Below are 22,069 nucleotides of genomic sequence, written 5' to 3'. Positions count from 1 at the left end.
TGCAGAAGTAGAATTGCCCAGTCCTGTGTCTTCACTTGTATCCATTACCCGGAGAGGTTTTATTGAACTTGTTTACATGCATTATTCATTCTGTATCTCTGGCATCTCATAGTTTGTATTTAAAACCATTTTTTTTTGCATCAACATCAATATCAACAGATATTTATCAAGCACTTCCTCAAATGGGAAAATGAGAACTACCTTCAATGTCTTTGACACTGTCTCAAAGTGCTCTATCTCTAGCATGTAATAAATCTTTTCTGACTGAAAATTGATGTGATCCCTGGTTGCACATATTGCTGGTTTCCACTCCAATGATTCTGTATGTTCTTTGAAAAGACAATGTAATTATGCCTTACTTGAATTAACTTGACTTGATCTCTACAACCTTCCCATAAAATATTTACTATTATCATCATCATTGTCATCATAACCCTCCTCCTCAGCAGCAGCATCACCCCCATATTATACGTAGTAGGGAAATGCTATGGTGACCTCTAAGTATACAACCTAGCAGGCTATCCCAGAGGTCCTGGAACTGAAATGCTCATAAACCAAATTAAGATGCTCAAATCATTTAGTTTGTTAAATCTACTTAAAACATACAGTGAGAAGCAAGAGGAAAGAGATTAGGTAGGTTAAGACATTTAGTGAAAGCAGGTAGAATGACCACACTACTTGTGGGTCACTTAAGGCTCCTATATCCTGACTCTTTGCCTCAACTGCCTACACCACAGATTGTGTGGTTATAAGAACCAGAGTTGAGGGCAAACAAGCAAGTTCAGAGGTGGAAGGTTCATGGTCCCAAAATGCTTGTTCTACTGGAGAGATGAAAAGGCGAGTATGCATGGCCACAGCTACAGCTCGGTGATGACTTGGTGGGCAGCAGTGCATGCTTTAACCACAGGATAAGTGGGCTAGAATGGGTAGATACCAGTGGGTGGCCAATTTGAGGTAGGTAAAGCTGAACCATGCTTTGTGAACATTTAAGGTTTTGCTTTCCATCGCTCTCTATCTACAAATTAACACTCTCATTTGTTTCATCAGTTTAATCTACATTTAACACATGTGTCTATTTTTTCTTTTTTTTTTCTCATTAAACTTTTTTAATAGGTCTCAAATTCTGTGACAGATTTTTGGTCAAGTTGTTTCCATTAAAAAGTACTGAGTTTAAAAACTAATAACTTAAAACTGCCACACACAAAACGAATGGTCCACAACACATTCTCCTTTCCTTCTGAAGGTTTTACGATGCATTGTTATCATTAACCAGTCTTTTGCTATTAAACTTAAATGGCCAATTGAGACAAACAGTTCTGAGACCATTCTTCCACCACTGATTAAGACTGGGGTGGCAGATACTGGGGATAATATTCATTTAGCCTTCTGAGCTTTCTGGGCAGACTTGGTGACCTTGCCAGCTCCAGCTGCCTTCTTGTCCACTGCTTTGATGACACCCACAGCAACCGTCTGTCTCATGTCACAAACAGCAAAGCGGCCCAGAGGAGGATAGTCAGAGAAGCTCTCAACACACGTGGGTTTGCCAGGAACCGTATCAACGATGGCAGCATCACCAGATTTCAAGAATTTGGGGCCATCTTCCGGGTTTTTCCCAGAACGATGATCAATCTTCTCCTTCATCTCAGCAAACTTGCAGGCAATGTGAGCTGTGTGACAATCCAGCACAGGTGCACAGCCAGCACTGATTTGGCCTGGATGGTTCAAGATAATCACCTGAGCTGTGAAGCCAGCTGCTTCCATTGGTGGGTCATTTTTGCTCTCACCAGCCACATTGCCACGACGAACATCTTTGACAGACACGTTCTTGACATTGAAGCCCACATTGTCCCCAGGAAGGGCTTCACTCAAAGCTTCATGGTGCATTTCAACAGACTTCACTTCAGTTGTCACATTGACTGGAGCAAAGGTGACTACCAGGCCAGGTTTGAGAACACCTGTCTCCACTCGACCCACAGGGACAGTGCCAATACCACCAATTTTGTAGATGTCCTGGGGGGGCAAACGCAAGGGTTTGTCAGCTGGGCGAGTTGGTGGCAGGATGCAATCCAGAGCTTCAGGCAGTGTGGTTCCACTGGCACTGCCATCCTTACGGGTGACTCTCCATCTCTTGAACCACAGCACGTTAGCACTTGGCTCCAGGATGTTGTCACCGTTCCAGCCAGAAACTGGTGCAAATGCTGCTGTGTCAGGATTGTAGCCAATTTTCTTAGTGTAGGTGCTGACTTCCTTTACAATTTCCTCGTATCTCTTCCTGCTGTAGGGTGGCTCGGTGGAATCCATTTTGTTAACTCCAACAATTAGTTGTTTCACACCCAGAGTGTAGGCCAGAAGGGCATGCTCACGGGTCTGCCCATTCTTGGAAATACCTGCTTCAAATTCACCAACACCAGCAGCAACAATCAGGACAGCACAGTCAGCCTGGGATGTGCCTGTAATCATGCTTTTGATGAAGTCTCTGTGTCCTGGGGCATCAATGATGGTCACATAGTACTCGCTGGTCTCGAATTTCCATAGGGATATATCAATGGTGATGCCACGCTCGCGTTCAGCTTTCAGTTTGTCCAAGACCCGGGCATACTTGAAGGAGCCCTTCCCCACCTCGGCAGCCTCCTTCTCGAATCTTTCAATAGTTCTCTTGTCGATCCCACAACATTTGTAGATCAGATGGCCAGTAGTGGTGGACTTCCCGGAATCTACGTGTCCGATGACAACGATGTTGATGTGCGTCTTCTCCTTTCCCATTTTTGCTTAGGTTTAGCGGTGGTTTTCACGACACCTCTATCCTGGCGGCAAACCCGTTGCGAAAAAGCCATAAGTGTCTATTTATTCTATGTATGTTTAACGTGTCCTATAGGTTAAAGATGTACTTACTATGTATTCTTAACATTTCTTATGAATTTCATCCATCCCATTGTTTTTCTTGTTCTTTAAAGCAGAGTCTAAAATTCTTAAAGCAGAATCTAAAATTCTTAAAGCATACAGAAAACACTTATTCTGTTATGGATGAAGCGCATTTCTGAGGTACAGGGCCATTAAACCACTTGCCTAAGATCCTCACGTTTAGTGCATGGCAGAGACAGGGTTTCAAATATAGGAAATCTCGCTCTAGAGCCCACTTTTTAATCACCATCCTATCTTGATTCCTAATTTGCCTGAGAAAACACAGCTAGCAAGTCTAACCGCAAGCCCAATGCTCTTTCCTGTAACTACTCTTCATGTATAAGTACCCTTGGGGCAGATCTGTCTTTTTCTTCTCTGCATTCTTATCACCAAACATAGGAGCTATTGATCAAGAGAATACCTCATGTTACATTTCTATTTTTGTTTTGGGTTAAGTTTAAATGGCCTGAGTGATTCCAATTTAACATTTAAGAAAATTTAACCTTTTGCATTTAAAGTTACACTGTCTTCCGTATCTGATTTTAAACTGAATTAACCTAAAGAGATCCAGTTGCTAGAAAGCAAAAGATAAGGATCCATGAACTGAGATCTAGCTCTGATTGTGAAATTGACCCGTTCAAAGAGATTAAGTTGTTTCTCTATGCTTCATTTTCTCCAGTAGGAAAATAGCCCTAGTAATTCTTATCCATCCCCTTCACCAGGAACTGTTACATCTACTATTTTTCCTATCACTAGCATGTCATTAAAAAAAATAATGGTTGGGAATTCCCTGGAGGTCCAGTGGTTAGGACTCCACGCTCTCACTGCTGAGGTCTCAGGTTCAATCCCTGCTCAGGGAACTAAGATACCACAAGCTGCGTGGCATGGCCACAAAAAACAAAAAGGTTTCTGCATTATGGATTAGTAATTATAAAATATGTAACAAAATCTATCTATATATTCATAAAATTAACTATACACATATTAACAAGATTAAACAAACAAATGTTTATAAGCTTTTAAAGTAACATTTTATGCCACATTTGGACATGCTTAACAATCTGCAATGTGCTAAGAGTCTACAGTTTTTCTCATCCACTTGACTTTTCTGAAAGAAAAAAAATTAACAGCCTTCTGGAAGAAGCTAAGATGAATTACATGTTCTTAAAATTATATATATATATATATATATATATACACACACACATTTTTTTCTCTAGGAAGTTGACAATAATCACAATGTATACAAAACCATTTAGAACTCAGCACAGAGGTTGTTTAACCCTGGCTACCCATTAGAATTACATGGGAAACAAAAAGAAAACAAAACAAAACAAAACAAAAAAACCTGATGCTCCAGCCCTATATCAAACCATTTAAGTCAGACTCTCTAGGAATGGAATGTGAGCAGCTGTATTTTTAAAAGCTCCACAGACATTCTACTAAATACTTGACCAGCCCTCTTCAAAACTGTCAAGTCATCATAAACAAGAAAAGTCTGAGAAACTGTCACAGACCAGAGGAGGCAAAGGAGACATTGATGACTAAATGTAATATGGTATCCAAAGTGGGATCCTGGAATAGAAAAAGGGTATTAGGGGAAAACTACGGAAATCTGAATAAATTGTGGAGTTAATAGTAACATACCAATGTAGGTTCCTTTGTTGTGACATATGTACTGTAGTAATGTTGTTAACAATGGGAAACTGGGTGAGGAGTAGATGGGAACTCTCTGTACTATCTTTGTAACTTTTCCATAAATCTAAATATATTCTAAAATAGTTTACTTAAAATAATCTATCTAATATGGAGCCAGGGTTGAGAATCACTTACATAGATTCCACTTACATTTTACCAGAAAACAAAAGGACCCTGTGAAATATCGAGCCCAAGTGCCAGTTCCAGCATGTACGGTCCTAAAGTCCTGACCCCTAGAAACAGTAGGCTGCTGCATTAGACCGGTTACATTTCTAGAGGCACCTCCAGGGAAACACAAATGGACTAATTGTAGTAAACGTAACTGGAATAATCACAATCCTGATAATTAATTGCTTCCAAGATACAAAAATTCAAGAATGACTGCTTAGTAAAGGAGAAAAAACTACTCACAACCCATTTTTTATTTTAGAAAGCTTTCATTATGATATATATGAGACGTATATATATCTGGATTCAATATAATGTCTTCATTATGGTACCTTAGTGGTTTCAGAAAATTACGAGTGATTTATCTTTACTAAGAGCTGTTAGTTCGCTTCTTATCTGTAAAGGAGATTTAGAACTGATCAGAAAGTTCTTCAATATCGAGTTAACTTTTCCTCTCCCGCCTCTCTCACTGTGGTAGGAAGAAGGCAAGGAAAAAATATCCCCTAGTCCTCCATAATGAAGTCAACCTGGACTTAGCTTGGTCACACTTCTCTTTTCCTAACCATAAAAGATATTTGTCATCTGTGTAAATCTCTAGAGGAAAGTTAGAATTGTACCTGAAAAAATCACTCTGCACAAGTAAACATTTGACAAACAACAAGTACGTGGAGATGGTGTTTCAAAACCTCCTTAAAGATTTTTTTTTTCGTACATTATTTTGTTTGGCAAAAATGTCACCGATTTATAATCCAGAACCCCTAGGCATCGTGGAATTAACAAATGGTATTAACAGTTTGTAGTCATCTGGATTACAATCCAGCTCCCTAACTCCACGCCACACTAGGTTAATAATTTCTCTGAGCTCATCTCAGTTTCTTATCTGTAAAACGAACGGTTTGGACTAAGCAATCCTCAATGTACCTTTTCATTCGGACTCCGAGATTGGGTGAGAGGGATTTAGAAAAACAGACTGGGAGTTTTAGGATTTAGGTCTTTGGGTTCTGGTGGGCGAGATGGTATTGGAGAAACTGTTCTCATGTTTGTGTTTCTAAAGTCGGAGGGATAAGTGATAGGGGTAAGAATGCCTGAAGAGTAAGAGTATGACAACGACCGGCCGTACGGTCAACTCTCGGGATTTTTCTGGGACTGGCAGAGTACGCGGAGAGTTCGGTTGCCAGGCAACCGGTCCTCCTCTGGGTGGCTGGAGGACCCCAGTTGCAGGTGTCTAAGTCACTGCCTCTTACTTTAGCCACGGTTCCTTCTTCTAGAAAATTAATGAAATATGTAGTCTTTAAAAGTATATGATTTTTAAAGCCAAGGCTTGGCAGTCCTATAGCTGAGTTCTACTCGAGGTGGGTTTTCTTTTTCCTATTCTCAGGCGCGACGCGGGGCGCCTCTCTGGCAAGGCCCCTGCCCCCGCGCGTTGCCGGGCAGGGCTGGACGCCGCCTGCTCCTCGCCCCCCGCCCTCCCTGAGCCGGGCCCTGGTCTTTCTCGGAGCCGCCATGGGCTCGGAGATGGATCCGCTGCTCCTGGCCTGGAGCTATTTTAGGCGCAGGAAGTTCCAGCTCTGCGCCGATCTGTGCACGCAGATGCTGGAGAAGTCCCCTTATGACCAGGTACAGGCCGGACCCCGTCAGCCCTGTGGATCCCGGCAATAAGGCTGAGGGCTCTGGGGGATTCCCAGGTCCCCGGGAGGGGTCTCCAGGGAAGAAGGCGCAGGGCGAGGTTGACCTTGTGGTCAGCTCAGGCACCTGGAGCGAGACCCCCTGGAGCCTTGGCCGGTGGGTCCTTGCCCGCGGGACCCACGAGTGCTGTGCCACGACCGCCCCCTCCGCAAACTTCAGCAGACCCTTTTCTTCAAACGTCGCTTAAAGGAACAATTTGGTGACGAACTTTGTTAGTTCCTTTATACTTGCATGTGGATGGGCTCTTAAGCTCGCTGCACGTACGGTATTGATTTCTAAAACCATTATGTATAAACATAAAGATCTGTAACTTCCCACTCCCTGTTGAAATAGCTACCTTTTTTTCTTTTGATCAAACGTGTAATCCTTCTGGTTCATCTTAAGACTGTTGTCCAAGAGTGGGGAACCTTCGATGCTGGGGCTTGAGTGCAACTTGAGGCAAATAATGCAAATTAGAGGAATGAGAATCTAGGAGAGGATAAGATACATTCATTATTAGGAGGGAGGGATGGGAAAAAAGTTCCTGTAAAAGAAGGAAAGATGGCATTGATTATAGTAGTTTATTTAGGGTTTCTTAAATAAAGTATAATATTAAATAAAGTGAGTGAAAGGCTTTTATGCTAGGTATAAGAGAGGTACAACTCTGGGGGTCAGGTAGTTCCTGGAAGAGACAAAAAAGGAGAAAAAGGGAGAGCAGAACTCTGGTAGTTTATGAGTACGTCTATTAAATGCAGAACGTACCCATGTAGTTATAGTTTCCCAGCTTTTCTTCTAGTGGTGTTGCCTTGGAGATGTTAGGAAAAAAAGGAAAATTGAGGGGGAGTTCCATAAACTGAGGTGTGAAAACTGTCACTAGGCTCTGCCTTAGTGCCCAGCAAATGGATTGAGGATAACCTATTAAAGTGAATCTTTTGGCCTTCAGATAGCACATCTCCCACAGAGCAATCTGTGTTAGTAGGAATGCTAAACTAGGTTGTGCTTGTGTTAGGTCACATTGGTTAATAGGACTGCATTTCCATAGACAAGCATGCTTCCAGATATGTTTCCTGGCATTGTAGTCCCACAAATGCTGCTTAAAAAAAAAAAAAAAAAAAAAGGATTTCACCCTTAAATATGTTTGGGAACCATGACAAAATATGGACCCCTTTACATTTGTACAACCAAAGTTTGTTACAAACTAGTGATGTACCAGACATTGTTCTATTTTTCCATTGAGTTAGGATAGTTTCCATTCTGTGTTCCAAAGAACAACAGTCCCAAGAGTGCTCAGTGAAAGAAAGTTTCCTCATTAAATGCATTTGGGAAATGTATATTCCCTACTTAGAGATTCGTACTAAAGGTTCTGAGGCGTTCTGCAGAAAGAAACTTTGCCTAATTTTGATGAATACAATAGTTCTGAAACTTATTTGATCACTGATTCCTTTTTTGGCAGTGGGCGAGGCTCAGATATCTTTGTTGTTATCATCCTAGGGAGATGTTGTCACATTAGGAAATGTGTTATAGGCAAAGCAGCAGTGTTTTTATTAATGGTTAAGACCTTATAATCTTTTTTAAACCATTTTTAACCATTGAAGTATAGTTAATTTACAATGTATTAGTTTCAGGTGTACAGCGAAGCAATTCAGTTATACATACATATATTCTTTTTCAGGTTTTCTATTATAGGTTATTACAAGATATTGAATATAGTTCCCTGTGCTATACAGTAGGTCCTTGTTGGTTATCTATTTTACATATAGTAGTGTGTATATGTTAATCCCAAACTGCTAATCTGTCCACCACCACCACCACCCCCGCACCCTGCTATCCCCTTTGGTAACCATAGTTTGTTTTCCGTGTGTCTAATCTTAATGATGTAATCATAGTGACATTCAGTACTGCAATTCAGGTTTAGTTTGTGCTAGACACTGTGATCAGGACTTTACAGTGTTCAGTGACCTTTTATTGAGTGCTTACTACTTGCCAGGGATATATTCTATAAATTATGTGTATTTCTTTGCTTAGAATAACCTTGCAAAGTATGTAACAAAGATAATAGGTAACATTTATTGAGTATTTACTCTGTGTCAGGCTTGATTCAGAGGGTTTTATATGTTATCTCATTTAATCCTCAGCTATTTTAGGAAGTTGGTACTATTTCCCCCATTTTACAGATAGAGCACACTGAGGCACTTGGTGAAGTAATTTGTCCAAAGGTACAAAGCTGGTAAGCCCATTCCCTTTGTCTATCCTGTGCTGCTTCTTTGGTGCTTATGTAGCCTAATTTTTCAAAGCTCTGTGTTTCTGAACTTTTTCCAGTACATTTTCCCATGTGCTGTTCCTTTTTCAAGATTTTTAGCTAAATGGGAATTTGACATATCTGTGTACTTGGATTAAAGGCTCTGAGAAGTCCTGAAGGGAGGTAACCTGCCTAATTTTGATTAAGACACTATTCTGAAACTTACTCGACCGCTGACTGATTCCTTTTTTGGGGGAGAGGTACAAATTTATCCTGGGGAGATGTTGTCACTTTGGGAACTGCATAGGCAAAGCATCAGCGTTTCTATTAATGGTTAAGAAGGAGCTGTAGCGGAGATCTTGACCCCTTTCCTTGTACCTAGGGAGAACAGGGTGAACAAATTAAGAACTTCATTTAAAGTCTCCAAAATTAACAGCTAAACAAGGTAGTAACTTGGATCTTTTTATTTGCCCTCTTATATAGTTCCCTTTAGGCCTTGCTGGCCCTCTTGGAAAATTAAGACTTGTTACAGGGAATGGTTAGTGGATCTGACTTTGAGAATGGTGGTGAAGAATAAAAGATACAGGATCATACTGGGAAATATTGCTGTTGTCATTGGTTAACCATCTGACATGGTTAAGATCATTATGGCAACAGATCTTGTTAAGTCCTGGCCTCTTCCACTGTCCTATTTATTGTGGATTTGAAATAATACTTCGTAATGTGATACATAATTAATTTTAATATCCTAGAAATGTTTTTTTTAATGTAATTCTTTGTTACTGTTTTATTGTTATAAGCAGGGGTTGATATGTTTAGCTCCTACAAGTGTCAAAGGCTGCCGAGGAGAATCTACCAGATCTAGAAGAAATTTATGACATTTTTCCCCTTTCTAATCCTTTTTATTTGTTATGCTGAGATAGTTTATTTAAGGAGGAACTGTATATATTGTCAGAATGAGGAGTAGCACTTCACCAGGAACATAAGTTTTGGTTTTGTTTTGTTTTGTTTTTTGCAGTACGCGGGCCTCTCACTGTTGTGGCCTCTCCCGTTGCAGAGCACAGGCTCTGGACGCGCAGGCTCAGCGGCCATGGCTCATGGGTCCAGCCGCTCCGCGGCATGTGGGATCTTCCTGGACTGAGGCACGAACCCGTGTCCCCTGCATCGGCAGGCGGACTCTCAACCACTGTGCCACCAGGGAAGCCCGGAACAGAAGTTTTAACTTGACGTTACCTTACCAAACCGGCCTTTGGATTCCTGGTTAGGGCCTCTGAAAAGTTTACATGGCTCACTCCTGTTAGTTATTCTTTGATCCAGCCTTTAAACACTGCGCTTTTTCTCTGTATGCTTCTCTTAGCACCGATTTGTGCATTTTGTATCCAATTGTTATTTCATTTTGGAAATATTTTCCAATATGATTTCCCCAAGCTTAAAGCAATCCTGCTTTTTTCTTAATTAATTAAAAAGAATTTAAATATTTATGTTAGAGTGCTGATGCATTTAATGAGGAGCTTCAGGAAGCTTTAGGAGGTTCCTTTGATTAAAAGCTTGGAAATTCTCATTCTTTCTCTTAGAATATGAGTCCAGGATGGCAGATCTGTATGGAATGGCGCAGAATCTGGCACACAGGTGCCGTCATTATGTGTTTTGCTGAATGAGTGCCTTGATCATATTCATATATGCATCTGGATGGTGTTATTTATGTGTGCAACTTCCACTCTGTTTATGGAGATCACCCTAATTGCCTGGTGGTCTTTGCTTCTCCCTGCCCCCCATCCTAATTCTCAGCACCATAGGTTCTTATATGTATTCACCTTTTCATACACATGTAATTGCATTATGGACATTCTTAATTCATTTCTTATCTCGAGGGTCAGTTGTTTTTTTTTAAATCAGTTGAGCAAATTCTTCCTGGATCCCTCCAGGAGAGTGTTTCTGATAGTCATTATCATCATTGGTATTTCTTCACAACGCTCTTGTTTCAGTGGGGGAAGTTAAATGGAGAGACTAGCAATCTATGAAAAGCTAACGGTAATGTGATCAGAGCAGAGGCAGATGACTCTCAGCCCCTGCGGTTTCCCTGGTTTATCTTCATGTACCCCTTTAGCCTCATGGGCTTTTTTTTTTGAGGCTTCTACATTTTAAAGTAGAATATTTTTCCTCTGCAGCTTCTTGAATTACCGTTCCTGTGCCACGCAACTGATTTGATTACAAATGAGTGACTTTGAAGCAGTGCCTGGACGCATGGAAGAGAAAGGAAATTAAAATATTTCTCCTGAGTGCCAAATGGATTCATTTTTGCTCTTGCTTTTTTTTTTCTAGAACAAAAATAGCTTTTGTTTTTTATGTTAATATTCACTTTGGGTTTTGCTTATTTTTCTCCCAGATGAGGAGAACCTCTCTAAAGTGATTTGCTATTTGCTAATCTTTTTATAAGCTGGTCCAGGGAGCTTCAAAAAGACGTTTTGGTGGTGATACATTAACCTTTTGGAATGAAGCCCACCTCTAAGACTATTTCTTCTACGTTTAGTTCTCCTTTAAGAGATACCATTTTGGTATAGTATCATCAAAAATATTTAATTAGTGCCTTGTATTTCCTGTTAGGACATGTGGATTTTATTTAGTTTTGATTCTTGCCAAAGTCAGAGTAGTCAGGTTGGCTGGAGAGGTGTGATATACTATGGACCAGCTTGTTTCCTTAGCGTTACACAATTTTATTTGGATACGGGAGGACTGAAGGGTAGGTTGAAGGTAATAACATGATGTTTGGGAAGGGTTCCTGAAAAAGATGGATTCTGAACTGCTTTTCCCAGATGCAGAATGGTGTGAAACAGAGGGCAGGGTCTGTAAGCATGAAGGGCATTAAAGTTCTGATCAGTTAAGAATAAAGAAGGATAACTGGTTAATTCATCATCGTAGTTTCCCCATTTGACAAAAGACAGTAGGAACAATCAATTCATAGAGAAGTGCTATCTTTTTTCAAAGTTTTCTCTAAATCGTGACTAGAAAAGTGGTTAAAAGTTAAAAGGCATAAAAGAGAGAAATGCAAAATGGCCTTCCATGCAGCAACATGACCTAGAGGGAATGCTTGCTTTTACGGCTCATGTCGGTCATCCTGATTAGTTGCTTAATCTGATTACTGTTCTTTGTGTTCCATATGTCAGATTCATGGCTTTAAAAGCAGCCCCGATTTTAGCTCCAGTATAATTCAACAGTTCATAAAACATAGAGGTAGTCGTTGATTTTTTTTTAAAGTTAATATACTTTTCTTAATGAGGTAGATTTCTGATAGATTTTTAAATTGTTAAAATCTGTGATTCTGGGAGTGGGAGGGTTAGCTGTTTATCAGAATGGGGGTAATTCACATTTTTCTTGCCACCCGCAATCTCTGCTTATAATGAGAGAGAAGGGGGTTATTACTGTCAATAGTTTGAAGGTGGAGAAAAGGCTGAAAGCCACTGGCTTAGATGAAAGGTCGAGAAGCAGGGGTCCCCAATGAGCTGTATGTTAGTAGTTGGTTGAGACAATGATCTGGTGATCCAAGCCAAATAAACATCTTTCTGTATGATTATCTAATTTATTTCCTCATTGGGGCCATGGAGACTTATAACCAGGCATTCTTTTGATTCTGTACTCTGCAGAGCAGTTCACGTTGCTGAATTTTAAAGATTACATTCCCACTTGGCTCCTTGGTCACTAGATTTCCCTAAACCTTCTGAAATCCATTCATTTCTCTGTTCTCTTACATTCTTTTCCTTCCTGTTTTTGCTAAATTCTGAATAATGACTGTAGTTTAAGAGCAGAGTTGGGCAGACTCATTAGCCAGAGTAAGTATTGGTGGCAATTTGGAAGTTGCATTCAGAATCACCTGGAGATTTAATTCCCTAAAGTAATAGCAACAACCTAAGAGAAAGCTATACCCTAGGGAGGAAGGAAGGAAGCAAACTACTGTGAATTGAAGTTTATGCTGGTGAGTTTTTGCTGGTTCTAGGCAGTGCCACTCTACTTTCCCTGTCTTCTTACTTTCACGGAGATTCAAAGGGAAGTTTTAATTTGATGTGCCATAACTGGGAGTCAGTTCTGAGTTCTGAAAAAGGAAGTAATAGAGAGTTGGGTGCTTTTCTGTTCATTATGTACATGTATTTATAAAGAAATTCTGTGTGGTTAATACTTCTTGTTGAAAGTACTACCACCTTATACTTCATGAACTACTGTGGTATAAGAACTCTGAAAATTATGAAATAATCTTCAAGGTTTTATTTTTAAAGCTATCCTATAAAGTAGGCACTATTGCTCTAATTTGAGAGGAGGACTGGGTAATGGAGGTTGTTCAAGGTCATGCAGCTAAGTGGCTCCCTGAGGATCAAGCCCAGGTTTTCTGACTCTAGGCCTGGGCCTGATGCTTTCTACTCAAACTATGCTGATAATACCCATGGAAATAATTTGCTAGACCAAGTGAACCTAACTTGTGGTTTCCTGTGTATGTGGATTAATTTAAATCATAAAAACTATAATTGAGAGAGACCCAGATGAAGGTCTTAGTGATTTAAAAATTAAATCACTAAATTTGGGCTTCCCTGGTGGCGCAGTGGTTGAGAGTCCGCCTGCTGATACAGGGGACGCGGGTTCGTGCCCCGGTCCGGGAAGATCCCACATGCCACGGAGCGGCTGGGCCCGTGAGCCATGGCCGCTGAGCCGGCGCGTCCGGAGCCTGTGCTCCGCAACGGGAGAGGCCACAACAGTGAGATGCCCGCGTACCGCAAAAAAAAAAAACAAAACAAAATCACTAAATTTGCCCTGTCTCTAAATTAAAATATCCTGACTCTTTCCTCCATCGTTCTGCTGCTCCTGGTGTATCTCCAGACCAGCCATACCTGGCCTTGGTCTTCCCACACTCTACAGTAGTCTGCGTTCCGGCCTTGCTATGGTCTCATATGTAAAGCAAAGTGCATGCTCTTGACTGAGAGTGTCTAGGTTCAAATACTGCCTGCACACTTTGACCTCAGAGTTATCCGTAAAATGGCCATGGTAACATACCTACCTCAAAGGGTTGTTGTGAGGGTTAAGTTCATTAACACATGCTAAGTGATCAAAAAAGTGAGCTGCTATTATCTCTAGTTAGCTAGAGATATTTGCAGGTGGGATTCTGTCATATCTTTCTGAAAGGATTGTTGGTAATCTGGAGAGCATCTGTGAGGAAAGTGTCCAGTGAAATTGATGATAAAATGATGTGGAATATACTTCATAGATCATTGGTACACAATCATTTCCAGAATAATCTCTCTTTTTACCCTGACTTCCTTATCTCTCATGTTCTGCTTTTCTGTCCTCCATCTAAGTCATCTGTGGTTGGTCCATGCTTGAGTATGGCATTTAACACATTGTACTGTAATTTATTTAATTATGTGCCTTCCCACATAGAATGTTTTCAGTGCCTCTCGGGGTTCCAGGGATGCCAAGAGAATGTTGTGGAATTAATGTATTCTCTGCCGACTCGTGGTTAAGCCTTGCCTCCATCTTCCATCCGTACCACCTCACCGGTCTCTACACCTTTCCATCCTCTCCCTTCTCATTTTCTTCTCATTTCACATCAGGTCCCTAATGTTCTTTACCTGCCTGGTAAGTCGTAAGTGCAATCCTGCGGGGCAGGACGAGACACAGAGAGCATGAAGGCGTTCGTTGGTGAACAGAGCGCTCTGAGGCTGAGCTGCCGGGGTCAGTTTGGGCCACTGGAGGAATCTCCCTGCAGACTAACAAGCGTCCAGCATTTACTTGCTTTCCGTGGCTCTGTCTCCTTTCACTGTTTTCCTTTTCAAACGCTGTCTACAATCACCTCTAGTAAACTTTTTAACCTGTTTCTATATGGAACTTATCTTGTATCTCTCCTACACTTTACCCTTCAATCCTGCCTTATGTATCTAACTCATTTTTTTTAATCTCCAAGGTGGACTGGCAAGAAAGAGCTCTGGCTTCTTTGTGTGACCTTGAGCAAATTACATGACATCCCTGAATTTGTTTACTGATCTGTAAAATGGATAATAACACTTACCTGCCTCCCTGAAATGGTTGTTGTGGGACTCAAATGAGATAATGGGGGGGTCATTTAGACACGTATACAAATAAATAGAAGAAAGAATAGAAGGGGTTATTTCTTCTGTCATCTCATTGCCTGTATCAGTGTATTTCTCTAAATATGGATTGTGGGATCTAGGAAATCTATTCTTTTTCCAGCTCTTTCTTCTGCACGCCGGCATTGAAAACCTCCAATTGCTGTGTCTTCTTAGTTGCTGTTTTGTGTTCTGTTCAGCTGATTGCCAAGTATTCTCTAACTCCCACCCGCTAGGACTCTCACTTTCTAGCTTAGTTTAGCCTTTTCCTCTCTTGTTGCTACTGTGTGTCATGTGAAATTGCTTATCCTTGCTTGGTGACCAGATGGTTTACACATTGCTTGCACACATAATATATTCTTTAAAAAATATTTCGGGTATTCTTTTTGGATTTTAGAGCTGTAGAAAGCAAGGAAAGCAAGGATTTTTTTTCTTTCCTTTTTCTGTTTCTTAGTAGCTTTCCCAGTAAAACATGCTGCAGATTGAGTGTTCAGAGGCTGCTGACGATAGATGTGAAAGTGTAGATCTTTTATAAATAAATTTGTTATAAATCTGTGTTTTTAACCAATGCATTTCTATTTAATTTTGGACAGAAAAAAACTCTGAGTTTATCAGCACCTGACCCTGATATATATTATATAGTCTATTTACAAAAATTTCTCGGAAGACATTGCAGTCAGAATTAATTTCTTATCTTTAGCCACTGATCCCATTATGTTTATGGGGAATAGAAGGGTTTATAGTATGTGGATTTTCCTCCTCCTCCTCAAGGGATTAAAGTCTGAATGCTTTAACCACCATGAACTTGTTTTTGAATATAAAAATAGCTTCCTTGGTATAGTTGTAAAATTATTTTTAATTCCTGAGATACTGTGAACTCATTAAATATGTAAAGATCTCTTCTCTGTGCTCTAAATGAGGTAACAGTAATTAGAATTTTCTGATCATAGAAAATTTAGCACTCTTCAGTGGATAGGGTGTTACTTGTACAGAACTTGTGAGGGCGCTTTTGGGGAAAGATTAAAGTTCATGTTTGGGTTTTTATTGAATGAGTTTGAGTCCACCTACAAATACTTGGTTGGTCATTAAGACTTTTAATTTTAGAAACTGTATTATCCTAAAAATGTTTACAACCTTCTTAATGCTTTCCAGGAACCAGATCCAGAATTGCCAGTGTCTCAGGTAAAGGTTTAGCTGCAACCTTTAGTTTAGAGAATAGTTTAATTACTATTGCTTAGTTGTTGCTATAGATTAGAAAATTTGCTGCCTATCTACTTGTGCTGTTATAAAATTAGCTATATCTACCAGTCATTCTGTAGATATAAACTATTATATTTCTAATACTTTGTGTCTATGGATGTAAAACTAGGGCACTCTACTCATTAAGACTTGTAGCTTAAATAGAAATGACCAATATTGACCTAGAGGATGAGAAAAATAAAGGCGGAGGCAAGGGGAGTCAGAGGCTTAGAAAGGGAGCCAAGATGTCAGGAGTGTCTGTGATGGATTGGATCATAGGTCTTGAGTAAAGAGTAGGCCGACTCCGCTTGGGAAGTTCTTGTTTTTAGAGAGAGGTGCCTGCCACTGTGAGGAAGAAAAGACTTGGCCAGACAGCCACATCTACCAAATGAACTTTGTTAGACATGAGAGGTGGCCAGAGAGACCTGCTAACTGCATGAGACAGTAGATGAGTGGAAAGGGAACCCAGGAAGAGGAGGTCTGGTTAGGGGGCCTCTTGGCCAGTGAAGCTTTTAGCCCAAGAGTGTTTCCAGTAAGTCTGGGAATAAGGCGAAGGGACGAGAGAGATGTAAATCAGAGAACTTAAATATTGTCAGGGATTTGCCCTGCCAAGCAAGAGTGAATTTTAAGTGTTTTTTAGATAAATAAACAATCTGAACCTCATGGGGTTTACATGTGTAATTATCAGACCTTTTAGAAGAAAGTGGTATACAAAATACTCTGATGGAGGCCTGTGCAGTTTCAAACAAACATGGTAAATAGGTTAAAATGTAGTACTCTGTTCTTTAAAAGGATGACATTTGTCATTGGAATGTTCATAATCATGATTTCCAAATTGATAGAGGGTGGAAAACTATTTTTTGTATAATACATGTACAAGTCATAAGAATCACCTAAGGTATAAAGAGAGTAAGTAATGTGCCTTTTGTTTTCAGTAATTTTGGAAGATTTTGATTAAAGTTAAAATTAAATTGAAACATCAATAATTTGCATTGTTGGTATGGTTTGAAAACTTTCAATGGTATTTGAAAGTTTCAGACCAGCACAGGGACTTCATGAAGGACCTGTATTTGACATGTCCTGCTCTGTTACTATAGACTTAATTGGATAGTGATCTAAAAGAATCAGAAGGGAACAAGGCTGACTGGATTCTTTTGAGCTCACTATTCACACTTTTTGCCTTTCCTCTTTTGCAGGTTTTTGTCACTTCAAAATAAATGAGGCTTTACAATAACAATTCAACCTTTTGTGCCTAAATTTTCATTTTCATAGAGTAGGCAGAGTGTCACATGTTACTGATTCTCATGATGTCTAAATCAGGTTAGACAGACTGTTCTTTTGGTAGCTTTATTCTAAGAATAACTTAGTAAAATTGTTTCTTACCTGTCTTAAAAGGCTTTACATAGCCTTGCATTCTGTATTAAGAGGAACAAAACAGTGTAAACCTGCTTTACTCAGTCAGTAGAGTTTTAACCTTTTAATTTGTCTATTTTTATCACTAAAATTGGATTACCCTCACAGAAGGTAGTACAGGGAAGTCAGTATTTTCCTGATGTTAGCTGGTAGATAGTTGCCTCAAGAGTAATGTCCTATATATAGACTAACTAAGCAGGTAAATGAGATGGGATTATGTTTCGCAGATAAAAAAGGAAATAATTGATGTGATGATTACTCATTTACATTGGGAGGATCTATGCTTTTCCCTTAAAAAAAATTCCTAAGCATCTATTATTTTTATCGATTTTACAGGACTTCCAATACGTAGGTATTCAAATTTATCTACATAAACTGCATGACCCTGTCATTTATTAACAACTTAAGTATTTCTGATAAAAACCAGTTTATAGTTTTATTCAGATTCAAGTGGCAGTGTAGGGTTACCAATTTGCTTTGTTATGCATTTTATTTTATTTTAAAAAATTTTTATTGGAGGTAGTTGATTTACAATATTGTACGCATTTTATTTTAATCACTGATTAGTTTTGAACTTAAAAAAAATTTAAACAGGCAGAGGAATTTAGGGCTGTAAAACATGCTTGGCTTGCCTCCAAAATACAATGTTTTCATTAAAATTCCGAGAATTGTTCCTGTTGCCCAGAGCAGTTCTTTGAATACAATCAGATGTTTAATCAAGCAGTGATACATGATTTTCAAGGTCATTTTTTGTTAGGATAGAAGGAGGAAAGTCAGGAAAATTAATATTCTCAAATACTGATGTAATTTAAAATTAAGTAATGGTGCAAGTAGGTCTTATTGCAGATCTTTAAATATCAGAAATTCACCTCATTATTTCTACTTCTTAATAATGAGGTTTTAGAAACTGAAACAAATACAGATTTACCTTTTTGAAAAAGTGAATTCTTATGGAATAAAATTTTTAAAAAAAGATCTTCCTATTTGGCTTCTGAAGCATATATTCATTTGGTTGGGAGGGAATTGTGGATTTACATTCCTATGTTTTGCTTAGCCTGATGTAAAATAATTTGCACCTTCTTAATATTTGAGGGGTTAGTAGAAGGATAGAAGTCAAGAAGCATGATGGATTGGACTATGAGATAACAGAATGGGTATGAAAATAGTTTAAAAAATATGTGCATGGATAATTAATATCCAACTGTATAAATGATACTGTAATAATAAAAACTTGACTTTTAGAGAGTCAATTTAACTAGGACTCCAAATCATACTCCTGAAGCTTTATTAACTCCTCATCATGGCATACAGGATCCCTCACTGGCCCCTGCCTTTTTCTCCAGCTTCTTCTCAAGCAGCTTCTCCTCAGCTGAACCTGATTCTTCTACCACACTCTTCTTTCTCCATATGAGCCCTCAAGCTGGCCTTCCTTTGCCCTATGCGCTCTACCTGGCACGCACTCTCCTGTCTTGGCCGTGGGGCAAACTCTCCTCCTTTACCTTTTCTTCCACCCCAAGGCAGCTGCGTGCCTTTCTTTGTCCTTCTATAGCATGTTCCAGGTTTTCGTTTTTACACTTTCCCCATAACACTGAAATTCTTATGAGCTAGAACTTGGGCTGTGACTTACTCATCTCTGTTCCCAGGACCCGGCATGCAGTAGGTGCTCCCTGGGAATATGGGAATGAACTAGTGAAGCCCACATCCTGTTTAACTGTGTGAACAGAGAATGCTGCCGTCCTTCCTCCTGTCCACCAGAGGTGCTCAGCAAAGAATATGCCCTTTTGAAAAATTAAAGCCATCAGATACTTGCAGGGCAATAGGAACTGTGAGGACTTAAATCAGGATTACTTATTTCCATCTTTAAAGTTAAATTAAACCGTTAGTCCAAGCCAGTGATGAGTGACGACTTCCTTGACCCCTGAGAATAGCTGTATCAATCTGGCAACTTTCCTAGTTTTTGGTGGCTCCCACAGTTAGATGCAGTTCCAATTGGAAATGACTTTTTAAACAAACAAATTAGTTCTTTGGGTCCATATTCTTCTCATTCAATTGGGTTAAATTTACACATAATGTTTGAAATATTTTATTCTAAGTTATCTGTTAAGAATCCAGTAAACCTCAACCAGAAAAGTATAAGACAAAACCCCAATAATCTAATCAAATGTAATTTCACTTGAGGAACCTAAATATATTGTGAAGACAGCCTTCTTTTTTTTTTTTTCCCCTGTGGTAGGCTGTCTCTTGTGATGACAAGCTCTGTGGACAGCTGATATTATATATATCTTTTTTTTCATTTCAACATTATTTTTTTAATTTATTTTTTTATACAGCAGCTTCTTATTAGTTATCCATTTTATACACATTAGTTGTATATATGTCAATCCCAATCTCCCAATTCATCCCAGCACCACCCTTCCCCTCCCCCCCTCCCCCCACCACTTTCCCCGCCTTGGTGTCCATACGTTTGTTCTCTACATCTGTGTCTCCATTTCTGCCCTGCACATTTAATCCCCTCTTGGCATCTGCTTCTGGGAGGACCTGGACTCACACAGGGGAGATAATACCTCATGGTGAGGACCAAAGGCAACAATGTAATTTCCTTTTGTTCCCATTAAAAGGAAAGCATGAAGACTTTTAAAAATTCTTTTTCTTTAAAAATTTTTAAAAATATACATTCCAATTACTTTAGCCCACAAAAGGATCTCTGCCTTCTAATTCTTGTAAAACCATTTTCCATGTAGCTCATTTGTCACATATCATGCATTGCTTTGCCTTGTTATTTAATCCAGTAGGTGATACGTTCAGGAAAATTAGGATCCATGTCTTTATCTTCTCGCATTTCCTTCTCAGAACCTAGCCCAGTGCTACATAAGTAGGAGGTGCTCAATAAATACACGCTGATGCTTCAGTGCATCTCGATATCCTTATGTGAGGACTCTCTGGTCCTCTTGTAGCCTCCATCTGTTCCTCCCTCAGTCCCTTGCCTTCATGCAGCATGCTTCACAGACAGATTCCTAGTATGATGAGGCCTAACCCCTTTCCAGATTTCCCTTGCTGCTGCTCCCCCTGTAGTATAGAGTCGGTCCTATACTGCTGCCTCAAGGGTTGCCTTCTCCCCAAATCTGCCACAGGACACCAAGCTTTATTGCTCTCTGCTTCTATTGAAGCAGAACAGTAAACTTTTCTGATAAAGCAGTTTTAAATATTTCACAAGGTATTTAATCGTGCACACCTTTACGTCTGATTTCTCAGGGTAAAGCAAAGCTGATGAGATATTTTCTAGGTTCCTTAATTACCTTTCCATTTTTTTCCCCACTTTCTAGCAGGTTTACTAGCTGATCTACTGGCTAGATCACAAAGCAACCAAGATTGTGTTGATTAGTTATTGGGAAGTGGGAAAAATTAATCCTAGTTCAAGTTAACATTTTTGGAATACCTATTGTGTACACAAACCATAGGTGTGATGGAAAATTCAAAAGTGAACAAGGTAAAAAAGCTTGTGTTCTGGGGGAAGGGAGGGCAAACATATGCCCCAATAATTATAGTGTTGGTTGAATATAGTAAGTACATAATAATAGAAGTATAAAAGAAAGTGCTTTCTAAGAAAGACAAGAGGGAAGTAGGTTCAGAGTTAAACTATCAGGGAAGTCTTCACGAAGGACTTGGCCCTGAAGGAGAAAGGCAGAAAGAACACGTGGGTGTAGCTTTACTCATCTGTTTTCAAATTATTATTCTAGTAAAATTTTCTATAAAGATCTTCTTTCACTTATAAAAAGGCATGTTAGAAGACTACTAGGTAATTACCACACTTTTGTTTACTAGGTAATTGATCTATTGATTGTTTCTTGATTAATAATGACCTTGCCTTCTTGTATTAGTTCCTGGACATAGCCCTTTAAATTAGTATCATGCATTAAGTATGGTAAACATGTTTGATAAAAAATTAGATAATAATAAAGGATGGCTGATTTCTATAGGCTATGCACTACTTCTAATGCAATTTAAGATATGCTTTATCTTATCTATGCTTTTTAGGCAGCCTGGATTTTAAAAGCACGAGCACTAACTGAAATGGTGTACATAGATGAAATTGATGTAGATCAGGAAGGAATTGCAGAAATGATACTGGATGAAAATGCTATTGCTCAGGTTCCACGTAAGTACTGGTTTTTCAGTTAAGTAAATGAAAAGCCATTAGGAGGAGGAATACTCTCTATGTGTACTTTTTTATAATAAAAATAAGACACATACATGAAGCACGTGTATGCATGAAAAAATATTACCTCTATTCTGCTTTTTGGTACAAAGGCACAATTATATTATCTTAAACTTAAGGTGTGAGATTGATGTATAACTATTTTTCAGTAGAAGCTATATTATGCATTTTAAAATATTTTATGAAAAGGCATTCTATCTGAGCTGCTTATCTAATATACCAAAGATTGTTTATCTGAGAGTCTAAACACAGGAAGCATCCAAACAACAGAAGTGTTCTAAAAAATGATAATTTGAAAACATCACTTCATTGTAATAATCGATGATTTGCTCTAATGCATGATGTGAGGTGATGGAGTGATTTGCTAGGCAGTGACTGTCCATCAGGATTGTCACAGTGACCTAGTCCCAGCTTGCAGGTGTG

General features: G+C 39.3%; 2 protein-coding genes across 3 annotated transcripts in view; one reads left to right on the top strand and one right to left on the bottom strand.

Moving 5' to 3' along the window:
• Positions 1–1,088: 1,088 nt before the first annotated feature.
• LOC132504841 (elongation factor 1-alpha 1-like) lies at positions 1,089–2,808 on the bottom strand. The gene has a single exon (XM_060122567.1). It carries the CDS (start codon positions 2,761–2,763, stop codon positions 1,375–1,377), a length of 1,389 nt encoding a protein of 462 aa, XP_059978550.1. The 5' UTR covers positions 2,764–2,808; the 3' UTR covers positions 1,089–1,374.
• Positions 2,809–6,242: 3,434 nt separating this feature from the next.
• Positions 6,243–22,069, top strand: part of TTC8 (tetratricopeptide repeat domain 8) — a 51,150-nt gene continuing 35,323 nt past the window's right edge. Inside the window, exons 1-3 of one of the 2 annotated variants that reach the window (XM_060165993.1) lie at positions 6,243–6,384; positions 15,931–15,960; positions 21,466–21,586. In XM_060165993.1, coding sequence (XP_060021976.1) covers positions 6,271–6,384; positions 15,931–15,960; positions 21,466–21,586 — 265 coding nt within the window. In that variant the 5' untranslated portion in view covers positions 6,243–6,270. The remainder of the gene's footprint in view (positions 6,385–15,930; positions 15,961–21,465; positions 21,587–22,069) is intronic. The other variant, XM_060166004.1, reaches the window with a different exon arrangement.

Source organism: Lagenorhynchus albirostris, chromosome 1 (assembly GCF_949774975.1).
Source record: "Lagenorhynchus albirostris chromosome 1, mLagAlb1.1, whole genome shotgun sequence".
In the NCBI taxonomy this organism is placed as follows: domain Eukaryota; kingdom Metazoa; phylum Chordata; class Mammalia; order Artiodactyla; family Delphinidae; genus Lagenorhynchus; species Lagenorhynchus albirostris.
This window is presented reverse-complemented; position numbering and strand designations above follow the sequence as displayed.

Excerpts from the sequence above, each read along its gene's own strand:
- LOC132504841 (XM_060122567.1), bottom strand. The coding sequence starts at position 2,763 with ATGGGAAAGGAGAAGACGCACATCAACATCGTTGTCATCGGACACGTA.